Source organism: Clinocottus analis, unplaced genomic scaffold (assembly GCF_023055335.1).
Source record: "Clinocottus analis isolate CAN_PGR_092001 unplaced genomic scaffold, fCliAna1.0.p SCAF_9, whole genome shotgun sequence".
NCBI lineage: Eukaryota > Metazoa > Chordata > Actinopteri > Perciformes > Cottidae > Clinocottus > Clinocottus analis.
This window is the reverse complement of record NW_027176251.1, coordinates 17,266,673-17,279,980: the sequence shown is the minus strand read 5'-3', so window position 1 is coordinate 17,279,980 and position 13,308 is coordinate 17,266,673. Positions and strand designations below refer to the sequence as shown.

The 13,308-nt window shown below is 43.8% G+C and overlaps 1 protein-coding gene across 48 annotated transcripts in view; it reads right to left on the bottom strand.

The window, feature by feature from the left end:
• The window catches only part of rims2a (regulating synaptic membrane exocytosis 2a), a 127,189-nt gene that overhangs the window by 64,654 nt on the left and 49,227 nt on the right, over positions 1-13,308 (bottom strand). For all 48 annotated transcript variants that reach the window (XM_068569076.1, XM_068569047.1, XM_068569079.1 and 45 more), the window contains one exon: positions 86-1,035. In XM_068569076.1, the coding sequence (XP_068425177.1) occupies positions 86-1,035 (950 nt within the window). The remainder of the gene's footprint in view (positions 1-85; positions 1,036-13,308) is intronic.

Below are 13,308 nucleotides of genomic sequence, written 5' to 3'. Positions count from 1 at the left end.
ATCAGAGAAATGTGCATTTGTGTGGTATAAAGTAAATTAAGCCATCTATAAAGAAAGAAAAAACAGTGCTGTGTGTGGCTCCCACCTTTCTCACTGACTGACTCACTCTCTATCTCCACGTCCTCACAGCTGGTGTACTCTGGTGTGGTGGCCAGCTCCTCCTCTGAGCTGCTCAGTGATACCTGCCGCATCTTTCCTCCCTTTTTGGTTTTGTGGGGCTTAGGGGGTGGCGGGCGCACCGACTCCGACTGGTCCGAGCTTAGAGAGTCATTCCTCAACATGCTCTCCATCTTCTCCCTCTTGGTCTTGCGAACGGCCGAACTGGGGTCTAAATGGTGTTGCTGCCTTCTCATGGGATCCCCGCCGACACCCAGGTCGCCTCTACGCAGGTCCCCGGATCGGTCACCCAGCACAGGGCTCCGGTGCGGCGTCGGGGGGCTGTGGTTGGAGGTCCTGTGTCCTCCAAGACCGGGACCCATGGGCCCTGGTGAGGAGCGGTCGACGGAGTAGGAGCGCTGTCCCACCATAGGCGGCCGGCGCTCGGTGAGATGCTGTCGGGACAGCCGGATGGGGCCTGGGTCATCCTGCTCTGTGTAGGCCAGTGAGACGTCGCTATGGCGGCGCTCGTGCCTCATGCGGCCCACCTCAGCATGCATCCTCATCTGCTCTTCGTAGGGCTGCGGCTTCACAGGGTAGCGTGCCAGGTTGGGGTCACTGCGATAGCGCGTCTGGAACTCCTCCTGGCGCTGCCGCTGCAGGTCGTACTCGCTGGGTGGTCCATCTAGCTCCTGGTCCAGCGGGTATTCCTGGGAGTGCCATCGTCCGGGGCCCCGCCGGTCCCGGTAGCCCATCCGCGCCGCATCCGCGTCTGGGTACATGTGTGGGCCCCGCGGAGCCCGCCGATGGTCCCCATCCCCATAGTCAGACGGTGATCTGGGCATACCGCCGTCCGTCGGGGCATACTGTGAGTGGTCGCCCCCCTCCCTTTGGTCGTATTTTTGGTTTGGATCCCTGGATGCAGATGGACTTCGTTTCCTGTAGATCAAAGAGAGGGGACAAAAGAGTGGAATTTAGTGGTTAGTCCACTTTGAACTGATGTTCTCTGACCCTCTGAATACACCGTACATATAATGATCTATGTCAATAAAAGAGGTTTACGTGTGCATGAACTGATGCTGAGTTTATTTCCAAAGACCGCACAGCGTATAGCTTAAAGTTTGTAGTATATAGCTTCACTTTACTTTGCCTTGCACTTCGTCGGCCTCAGTCCCTGTCAAAACCTGATGAAATACTGCTTTGTCTCTGTGCATGTGTGTGCATGCGTTTGTGATTGTGCGTGATTGCGTGCGTGCGTGCGTGTGTGTGTCTGTGTGTGTGTCTGTGTATGTGTGTGGGGAGGTGGGGGCAGAGAGAGAAATGGGACGAGGCAGCAGGGTGCAGCACCACTCCCTCTTCTCACTGCATCAAACTCTACATGCTCAATAACATGGCGGAGTAATGCTCCCATTTAACATTGCAAGCAATCGTCACCTAACCTTTTGTATTTTACAGGAAATACGTGCAAGGAGTATGAACACAGGCAGATAAACAGGGCTTTGTGTTAGAAAAACCGACACCCATGCAGTGTTTGATTATCAAATTTGATTTAGAAGGTTGCATTCTTTACACAAACACTGTTGCATCCAATGCTGGACTCTTTTAGTGCCATAGGCAATCTTTAATTTCCATTTTGATAGCATCTGACTACTTTGTGGATATAGGTGCTTAAATCATCATCATTTGCAATGCATTATAAACAACAGCATGACACAAGATTAACAAGACGGCCTGCCTGGATATGACCTGTTTATATTTCCAAATTAAAAGTGGGAGTATGTGTGTGTGTGTGTGTGTGTGTGTGTGTGTGTGTGTATGTGTGTGTGTGTGTGTGTGTGCATGTGCACGTGCAAATGCAGAGAAATGAGGAGCCAGACAACATCCTGTAAGTAGTGCATTGATAAATGATTCAGAGTTCACAGATTGTGTCTGTGTACACAATACAATGGACACGAAGGGACGTAGCGAGCCAATAACAACCTGTCTGAGTTCTGATTTAATTTATGAACCTCAAATGAAGGTGCACATTTATTCATCTCGCCACCTTTTTCCTTCCGGTGAAAACATTGAATATCACAGAGAACATGAAAATTAATTAAAATATACACTTAGTGAGGGTATAAACTAAATCCATAACATCATTAAACTCACACTTCATACTTTTTGTTTCAAAGGAAATCTTGAAACGAGCAGTTATCTTGGACGTCACATGACTTTAACTTCACAGTTGGGAGCGCCATATTTAAAAAACAAATTAGCTATCAATCATTTTCATCATTGTCCGGCTGTCACAGAGAAGGGCTAACTGTGCATTAATGCATTCATTCTTTTGTTGAGAATCAATTATTCATAAGCCACTTTTCTCCTACATTTCTCCCACTTTTCCTCCAAAATAATAATGACATTTTGGTGAGGAAAAAGCTCTGTGAAGCATTCCTTTAATTTGTACGTGACAACTTTTTTAAATAAATTTCAAAGGGCTTCATAAATCACTGCTGCCAGCCTTGCTCAGTGGCCACGGTAAGGGCTCCTAACGTGTGATTGGCTAATTCACTGAACCATGGAGGAGGTTTGTCCCCGCTTACTGTCTCACAGACTATCCGGGTTAGCCTGAATATAACACATGTACAGTATATGTACAGTGAACATATACATACATATATATATATATATATATATATATATATATATATATATATATATATATATATATATATATATATATATATCCATATATATATATATATATATATATATATATATATATATACACACACACACACACACACACATATGAAAAGTTGACTTTTTGGAGCTAGTTCTCACTGGACACTGATGAATTGCTGATTAAACTAGTCAAATTGGCACAATCGTAAACATGTACAGCAGTAAAATGAAATAAGTACATTCAAGTAGCAGTAATATGAATCCAGAATCATCATATCGAAAAGTAAAACACTGACACAGAACATTTTACTGGACAATGAATAAGTCCTGTTTCCCTGTTTTTGTCTTCTGTGTCTGTCGGTCTGTAAGCAGGGAGGTGTGGCCATCTCCTCCTCCCTCTCCTGGGCTGTGGTTGCTGGAACAGCTGGTACTAATCTGCTATCAGGATACTGCAGTATATGAACCCTGGTCTTCCTGCCATTCTTCACCAGATCATTTCATCACTAAAGTGGTAGTTATGTTTTCAGGCCATGATCTAACTCGTTAGCTGTTTTTCCCTGTTTACCTGCCTGTTTGCTCTTCAACGTCATTACCCTCGCTCCCTTGAAGACTTTCAGTATTATTTAATAAACACTTTTTAGTTACAACACCTTGATTAGTGTGTGCTGCTTTTGGGTCCATGTTTTGTTACAAGAACATAACATTTTACTGATAAGACTTAGAGTTACTTAACGTTTTTCCAGATGTATTTGTTTAGTATTTTAACTGCAATAAAGGATCTAACTACTTTTCTAAAAACAAATATGTACATTTTATTAAGTTTAAACTTAAATGACTCATAATAATAAAACCTTGGTTGTCTGTCCATGCTGCTGAAATGTGGGCCAGACTGTGCGATGGAGGGCTGTCTAAGTTATTAATAACTCACAGAAACATTAGTCCACCATCTCTTCCGCCACCTCTCTCTGACACTCTCCCTCAGTCACGCGTGCACACACACACACACACACACACACACACACACACACACAAACCTCAGTGACAAAAATAAGAAAAAAAATCACAACACAGGCTGTTAAGCAGGATACAAAATAAAATTAAAAAGCTTTTGAAATAGATGAGAATGGAAAATGTGTTTTTGTGTGCGCTGTGTTGAGGTCGGCATGGGCGATATCTGTGTTTTTCTATATCTATATCTTTATTTAAACAATTGACGATGTATAGAAGAAAAGAAGTTTGCATGTTGTGATGAATATGATGACAGTCTAAAGAGTGTTTCAGTATCTTTTAGCTCATTATTTTTGTTTACAGCTTTTTGTTTGTACTGTTTTTTTCCATCAGGAGTTGGTGGAGACCAATCCTGAGCTAAAAGGAGAGTTTATATTGGACTGCTATCCTGTTTGTTATAACAACTTAGGATCATATTATGTCAGCTTTGTGTGGCTTGTTTTGCTGCCCCCATTAATGCTGCTTTAAATGTTAAATTGACATATGGATAATGTCCATTTAAAAACAATGACTCTTGTCATGTGAAGGGCCTGCTGTACTAATGATACTGAGAATTCATTTCTTAGTTTAGTTCTATCCAGCTTTTTGGGCCAGTGTTCACCTGTTTTTGCTGAATTTGTAGATAACATTAGGCAAGAACTGATGACTGCTGCAGGGACTTTACTTTAGATTTCATTTTCTCTACTTTAGTTGTCAAACTTTTTAATGTAGCTTTGATAACTGCCTGCATTTAAAACCAAACAATACTAATCCACTCAGTTGGCAAATACTACAAGTATTTAGATTTTCCATTGTAAATTGTATGGTTATGATTCCCCTTAAAAGATAACACAGGAAGTGCGTCACTCTAAATATTGGAGAGTATAGACACCACATCTGACACCACCTACATTATTTCATTACTAACAGCAGATTCAAGATAAAAAGATGAACAGCCACAAACTGGTTTCGCGATAAGGGATTCCTTGCAAATGGACTGCAGCCTAAAAAAACATCTTAGCGCCAAAGATGCAGCGGAAATGCTTGCACACAACAAAAACAAGACTATTGGCTAATGCTCACTTTAATAAACACATCCTTATTTACAACAAAGACAGGAAAAGGGTCATTTGGAGTCTTTGTGATGGAGCGAGCTCACACAAATGACCTCTCCTCTGTGCTTTTTTAGAGCAAAACAAAGCACACAGACACTGCCTTGCTGATGATTCAGAAGCGGCGGGAGAAGAAGAAAAAAAAACACACACACACACACACACACACACACACACACACACACACACATGAAGGTCGTTGCATTATTCATTACCTGCTCCTGGTCACAAACTAAGCTGCACTTCATTCACAAATCCAAAGTGAAGCAGCAGCAAAAATGAAATGTTGGATTGGGGACAATCGCTGTGATGAGCTTGAGAAACATCCTTTTCTGTAGGATGATGACAATGGAGGTGTGGGTGTGTGTGTGTGTGTGTTGCCTAAGTGTCTAATTGTGCATGTCTCTGCAGCAGAATGTGCGTTTTCTGTGCGCTACACTTCTTGCCTAAGAAATCCCTTTGACTCACAGCATGTCCTCTGGGCTTCGTGCTAACGTCTCCTCCGGGATGCTGTCTTGAAATCTTACACCCTGAACACACACAAATGCACAAGTGTGCCTGAAACACGCACATAGCAGTTACAACAAACATTAACAAGCTGCCCCTTTTGACGCCTTGTAACTCATCTTGACGCAAGCATCACATTTTCCTGCTCCCGTTTAGCCGTGTGTGTCCTTCCTGTTGAAACAGGGCAATATCTGGGGTAGCTAGCAAGGGAGCTAGCAACCAAACTCTGGTCTGTCGGCATCTTGCACCGTGATACTATAGCGCTGGTGGGCCCTAAACCAGCCTTCAGTAAGCACAACGGAGCGGTGGCGCAGCACTAAATTTTCTACTGTGCATTATTCCTTTGCTCCAGCTGCCACTGCTACTGTAATAGCCTCTCTGCAGATAACTCTGAGCTCTCCACAGCTTTGCCATAACACACTCTGCTGATCTTAGATTTGCATTCCATCCTCGGCGACACAGACAGATATAGAGAGGAGGGGAGAGAGACAAACTGTGAAAAGGGAAAGGGGGTGGGGGATCATGGACAATGCATGTAAATTAGAAGAAGCATAACAAAGTAAAGCGGGGAAGATGCCAGTTCACTGTGACCTAATAGCTCAAAGTGCAGCTGGTGTGCATGGTGCATTCAGCCAAGCTTGTGAAGGCTCAAGCGTGAAGTAGCAGGATGGGACACCATGGGATTGTGATGCCGCACAGAAGGCCTGCTGCTGCAGCGACTGAACCACACGGTGACGCGCTCCCTCCATCACGTTCCCCGATATAGCAGGATGTGTGCGCATGATGTCACCACGGACATGGCACTGAGCCGCAGCGCGATGTGCAAAGGGAAATCGACGAGCAGTGAATCATCATAACAGGCCGACAATAGAGAGGCATGTTCGCTGTCTGCGTGGCAGGAAAATGCCGCCGTCCTGCATCTTGCTTCTGAGGGAATAACAGCAGCCCTCGTTACTGCTGTTATTCCCTGTAGAAACCCTCTGTTGGGATAGCGTATGAAGCACGAGGCCTCGTTCAGTTGGGGACAAGGACGGCAACGAGATTCAACTCAGGGAGGGTGACACCAGCCTCAATGCATTATGGGGAGGACGTTTATATCTAACATGGGGAAGAAAACAAGTCATGCACCTGTCACACAGACAGTGTGGGTGGTCTTTGGGGTCCTATCAGTTTACAACATTGACATAATTGTAAGAAAAAGTATCACGTTGACACCAAAATCCAAGAGAAGCATCTCTGTGGTGCAGACGCGTAAACCTTAATACTCTGTGCATCGGAAAAAGACACAGACGTCTCTAAGAAGCCTGTATTTGCTTTCAGTGCAGACAAGGCTTCTAAATTATTATCATAATCGTCTTTTTAAAGTACACTCTCCTTATCAAAAGCAGCGTAATGTATCAAATCCATGGCTCACAAAAATCAAGGGATTACACTATTGCCCCGAAAGATTAAAAAGTGCGACCCTAAAAGATTAGAAGTGACCCGACATGCTCGCCACGATAAAACCTCAGCATGCTGTCGTTTTTCTCTTGCGTCGCGACACAAATAACCAATTGGTGGAACTTCCCAATAAACTGTGTGCTGTGTCGCGAGAAGTGGATCTGTAAGGGGCGACGTTCTCTGACCCACTGACGAGATACAACTGGAAACATCTACAACCAGTTGATCTACTGCAAATGGACCAGATTGTCTAACTGTGTCATTCTCTCACTCAGAGTGTGTGTTTGCCTGCGTGTTGCACTGCTTCAGCTACGATGAAAAGCCCGAGATCCAGCAGGAAGCCCCTGCGGTCACAAAATCATTAACATTTGATGTGGATTTACGATAAAAAGGAGGGAGGTTATAGCACATACGTTTACACAGAAGGTTAGTGGTCACTTTGCTGTATAGTGCCTTTTAAGTAGAAAGCCCCAAGCAATCAGCTCTTGAACATTGATATTTGTTTTGCATTATTCATCCATCTTTGATTAATTAAAAAATGAGGAAGAACGTTTCTAACACAATTGAACAAAATGTATTGACTATAATTAGAAAAATGACGAGTAAATCAACTAAATGCTCTAATTGTTCAGTATTTGGGGAGCAGCTAATCATGGGACAAAATGTTCAAAACAAATGCCTGTCATCGGTTTACAGAGTTAATGCACTAGAGCAAACACTTTCACAAACATCAAGTCCTGTTCAGCAGCTCAGTTCAAACCACTAACTGGCTGCTCCGCGCAAATATATGGCCTTCTGTGGAACAAAGCATTCGCAAAAGCAGTCCAGTTCACTCCCAGCCTACGACCAGAGCTTTGTTGTTTTCCCAATCCTCTCTCCTAAAGCACTGAAAAAAATGTCCATGTTGTATTTCTAGGAGTCTATGGATGATCTGCACACGGCAGCAGGAAATAGAGTCTTGTGGCAGCGCTCCTCGGCCTGAGCGTGTGACACCAGCTCTGTTTGAAACATATTAAATAAGAAAGCCAAAAGCAATCAAGGTGAAAATGCAACGCTGCCCCCGCGGGGATTGTGCCACCTCTACTTTAAGGATAATGGAGAGAAGTCAAATGAGAACAAATGAGTGGCGGCGTTTTGCAGAGCTCTCCTCTTAGAGGGGAATCTGGTCCGCTAATGACAACAATACATCTTGAAATGGTCTCTATTGAAATGAGATAACTAGAAAGAAGGCAAAAGCGGAAAGAAAACAAGCTGAATGTGCGCCTCTCCACCCAAGAGCAATCAGAGAAGAGGGGAGGGGAGTAAAAAATCCCTCTTATGGTCCATTTACGGATGCAGCGTCACCCCCCTCCCAAGCCTGACTCAGCCGGCCGCTGAGTATTTGGAGTAGAAGGAACACATCCAAATCCCTCGTTACCTTGTACAATCAAAGCGAGTTAAAATCCTGCAGCAACCCGACAGTTTAGCTCCAACTCCTAAAATCCAAATAATATCGTAGTATCAGCATGACCTGCTTTGTTTCTGCTGCGCCCGCAGTGTCCTGCCACTCTCTGACGGATGTGGATAGATGGCACAGTTTATGACCGGGGCTGCAAAGGCTTCTGGGTTGCCTGAAAGCAAGCTGACTTTCGGGTTAACACCATCGTCATGTGATCACTCCGATTGGCTGGCGGTCGAGCAGCACCGGTCCTCTGTTTAAGAATGGATTACACTGCTTGGTTGATTACTATCTGACATCTATCACCAATCACAGACAGAGCAGGAGGGCTCACCTAATCTCATTCAGCCGGAGGTCTTATGATCCTTAAACTAAACAAATTACATGGTTTATGTTTTTTTTTTCATCAAATCAAATACAGAGAGAGAGAGAGAGAGAGAGAGAGAGAGAGAGAGAGAGAAAGAGAGAGAGAGAGAGAGAGAGAGAGCGAGAGAGAGAGAGAGAGAGAGAGAGAGAGAGCAAGGGAGTAAAAGAGAGAGAAGTATAGAGATAGAGAGATTTCTCTTCCCGAATCATTTCTGTACATTACAAAACGAATCAAATACTTTTTTTCCTGGTTCTGCACCATGATGACGTGGCTGTTTTTTAGTGACCTGGTTTGATAAGTGACTGTGACTGGCTGTGTCTGAGTGTTGTTAACAGTCTTTCCTCCTGACTATCTCTTCACCCCTCTGCCTCAACACATTTCACATCTGTCACAGTGTTTCTCCTATCGCTTCCCTTCTCCTCCTCCCTCCCCCGGACAGGCTGTGACTGAACATACACCACCGGAGTAAGTTCTGATTGTGATTGCTGTGGTGACAACTGACTGACAGGTGCGTGGAATCGGGGAGGGCATCTTTGTGATGGGGTTGTCGACACAGCGTTTCCCAGGACGGAGGGGTGGAAGGAGAGAGAATGGTAAAGGATCATTGGGTGGGAGTCAAGAATGTGGCCAGGCAGCAGGGCTCCATGTAGCTTTGAGGGCAAAATGCTATGTGTATGGCTGCAATTTTTAGTTTTAATCACAATTTACATTTCCCATAAACGCCACATACTGCAACAGAAGATTTTTCTCCGATTTGAAAAGAATATATAGAATCAAATCCGTTTGAATCCATTTTGTTTCAGTTAGAGTCAAACAGCTCATGTTCTTGTGTTGGAATAAAACTCCCATAGTGCTTGCTAAGTGGCGCTCCCGATTCTCTCCTCAAGTGTGCGCGTCCTGCGAATATTTTGCTCTGTATTTTCACTCATGCACATCAGACTACTTAAGAGCTCACGCTTGATGCTTGACACGGTTCAGGTACATCTGCTCCTACCACTTCAAAAGCATGTGATGTAGATTGCTCAGGGTCGTGAGAGAAATGATGCACCAGTAACATGCAGGAGAGCAGGTGCTTGAGGACTGGATTAGGAACTGCTATTCACACAGCAGGGAAGCTATACATTATATAATACAAGATGGCAGTTTGTTGATATTAAGATCCTGCAGGAATCACTGAACACTTGGCCACTTCAAGCATCTTGGAGCTGATCTAATAGCTATCTGATTACAGACAGAATCAAAGGATTGGACTAAAAAAAGGAGTTTGTTTGAGAAGCACTCAAGCCAGATGTTGAAAAGACATAACAGCATCTGTCTCTCCAAGATGCATACATAAGCCTGCATACCCCTCCCAACTGTAACTTCAGTACACAATCTGTGGAACGAGCCACTGACATGTATCTGTCCCCTCTCATAATGTTAGTTTATGGGCAGCTGATGCTACCTAGCTCCATTGTTTTAATTCTGCAGTAGCCCCAGAATAAGTGCGAAACCACTTCTAACTGCCAAGGAGTTAAGGCTTAATTCTTCCTCTAGTATTCTTGACAGTCACAAAACATTACCTCTTTCCTGTGGACTAAAACAGGGCTGACCTGATTTACATATAGCCCGGGAAAGACCTAGGTGGATTGTTATCAGATCTTTGATCCAGCAAAACAGTGAGGCTAGGCAAGTAAAGGAAAGTGTATTCAATCTGGATTTTATCTGGACATGAGTAGCAGACGACAGTCTCTTCCTCCTCTCGTCTCCCTGTTCTGAAGAAAGTTTGAAGTAGACACAAAGTTGTGCAGACCCACATCTATCAGCTCGGATGACGGTGTGTGCAGATCTGTGAGTCTATTTGCTAATTGGCTCCATGAGCACAGGCTCTACCTCTCCTGTCGGAGAGTAGTGCCTTTTGTGTTCATGTTAATACTCTGTGTGGTTAATATGTCTTCCGCACTGCACCGTCTGTTGGGTCTCCTTTTTTTAAGAAGAGGCATCGCTAGCACTCTATGTAGGCCAAGCCCCAACAGAGTATGCCATTAAGATCAGGACTGTTACACTGCTGCTTGCTATTCCCCTCCCAAGAGAGAAAGGTTAGAGGAGCAGAGCATGTGCGCATTTTTTTTCTTATTTTTTGTGTCAAATTGCTGCTTGAAAAATGCACATCACAGCTGGAAATTCATAACATAAACACCTTTGTTGAGCAGACACACAACCAGAAAGTAAATGTGTCCCAATGAGTCTGTTATTATTGTTATTGACTTCTGCTTGAGTTGAACAGAGCTGCTATAACACAGAACTGTTGCAGTGTGGGGTAGGAGTGTCCTCTGGAGCGCCTGGAAGTAATCAACACCACAACACTGATGGGTAATTCACTTTTTTTTCACTGGCTCACTTCTACTGGATCTGTACGACTATAAGATAAAGTTAATGCCTGAATTCCACATTTTCTCAAAAAGAGCATGAAGGTTTGATTTAACCCTTTTATGTGTATGATATACCAGTGTGATCATTCTAGCAAACTAATCATTAATTTTGAAATGTATTTATTTGATGTGTTTATTATTGACAGACTAAATTAAACTAAAGTATGAACTCTCAGCTCTGTCCCTCTTTCCTGCTCTCAACACGTCCTGTTATGCACGTCCACATTCATTCACCAAATGTAAGTCGAAACGCCAAAGTATGTCTCATGTTGGCAGCTTCAAACAATGACAAAGTAATTCATATTTGTACTTCATGTTTGGGATAAACTGTAATTTACTACTTCCCACGAAGCACAAGCTGCAGCACAATAACATAATTGAACATAGTCTCTATATGGCCCATCGCTACTGTGAATCGTATTCAAAGAGTAACCTTATGGGTGTGGTCCAAAATGATGTCACATGACATGACGCTTTTACGGTGTGCTAACACACTCCCTAACGGTCAACAAAAACTGAAATAGGGGGGTTAAATGGACTATTAAGTGACTTGTGTGGTAAATGTTTTTTTCATGCTTCTCCAAAGTACCCATGCGCCACCTTGCTGTATAAAATGACACTTGTAACAAGTAAACAATTATCAATAACTACGGTTTCAAACTAACATCCTCCACGCACAAACACAAGACGGAGACTTTTCAGCTTAACACGAGGGTGATGCCATGGAGACCCCCCCTGCCCTCCCGACCCCTTCCTGCTGCTGTGCTGTCACATGTTGGCCGCCCAGTGCTCAGCTGCATATTCATAAAGCGCTCTGTGTGTAGAGAACATACTGAGATGTGTCCAGTTGTTCATAACCCAGCAATACAAACTCTGTTGTAACCAAACTTTGGGCTGTATTTCTGCACTGAAAGAAAAAATGAAATGTCTAAAGAACATCGGTCGCCGCATCTCTTTGTCTTTCTGACACGCAAGTAATTGAACCCACGCGAATGCTCATTTTCTCTCTCTCTCTCTCTCTCTCTCTCTCTCTCTCTCTCTCTCTCTCTCTCTCTCTCTCTCTCTCTCTCTCTCTCTCTCTCTCTCTCTCTCTCTACACATGAATTTCTTCTTGGTTCTGCTAAGTACGCATTTTTCATTCCAGTGAGCAAGCTGCATTTAAAATCAAAGGTGGTGACGCTGCGCGGCTGTCTGGCTCCACGGAAAGCGAGGGGGTAATGAAAAAAGCTGAGGGGTGAGTCAGAGGATGCTTTAATAATCCTTGCAGCCCAAAATAACATCTCAGGAGTTGGATGGACTGACGACCCTCCTGGCAAGAACCAGCAAAGGTCCAGGCTGGTCTGGACCTCTACGACCCATATACACTTTCCTCTCCCTCTCTCTCTGTTTTTCTCCCATCTCCTCTAAGTCTATTATTGTCAACAGATAAGACTGCAGCAGCACGGCACGACGCGCCAGACAGCCAGGCCCTCCCTGTACCAAATATACGACAAGGCTAAGCAGGGGGAAGGGGTGTGTGCAATAGGGACAGGCGAGCTGCAGGAAGTGTGATCCTTTCAGTGGGAAAGAGGACTATGACGTCCCTTCACAGGTGAGCAATGTGTCTTTGGTTATTGTCCAATTATTACTGACAAATGGTGATGGGGTCCAGGCTAAATAGCTCCTTGTGTTGGGTTCAAGGTTGGGCCTCTGTCACTCTATATATAAAACGCTTTCCCCTGCCTATGCACAAGGTGTTCTGCCCTGTGCGGACAAACAAAGGACTCGTCATCTAGTGTTACTAATGCTTATCTAATATTTCTGCTCAAAACCTTTGAACTCACTTCACATTCTTTAATTGCATTAAATCCTGTTCACGGCATTTACTGTACCATCTTTTTTCTCTTTTTTTTTACAGGAAGCTGCGCTTCTACAAAATAATGCAGTATAAGTTTCTGGTCCAAATGTAGCCATCTGTCATCAAAAGAAGACCGTTATGCTACTTGAATTACAAGGGTTTATCCTTATAACAGGACATCTCAGACTTAGATAGCTATTGTCACACCTGGTTAGCATGTTAATATTAGCACCAATCTCATGTGTGCATGCTCATATGAGCATTGTTCTCAATGCGTTGCTGGGCTGGACAATCATGTGGAGGTATTCCGGAAAGTCACTGTATCACATATTGAATCATCTTTCAGCATGATGCAGTATTCAGTCATTTATATTCTATTTCGGCTAAAACTGTTGATGTGAATTAAGGCTCGGTGATATGGCTTATAAATAATATCTCAATATTTT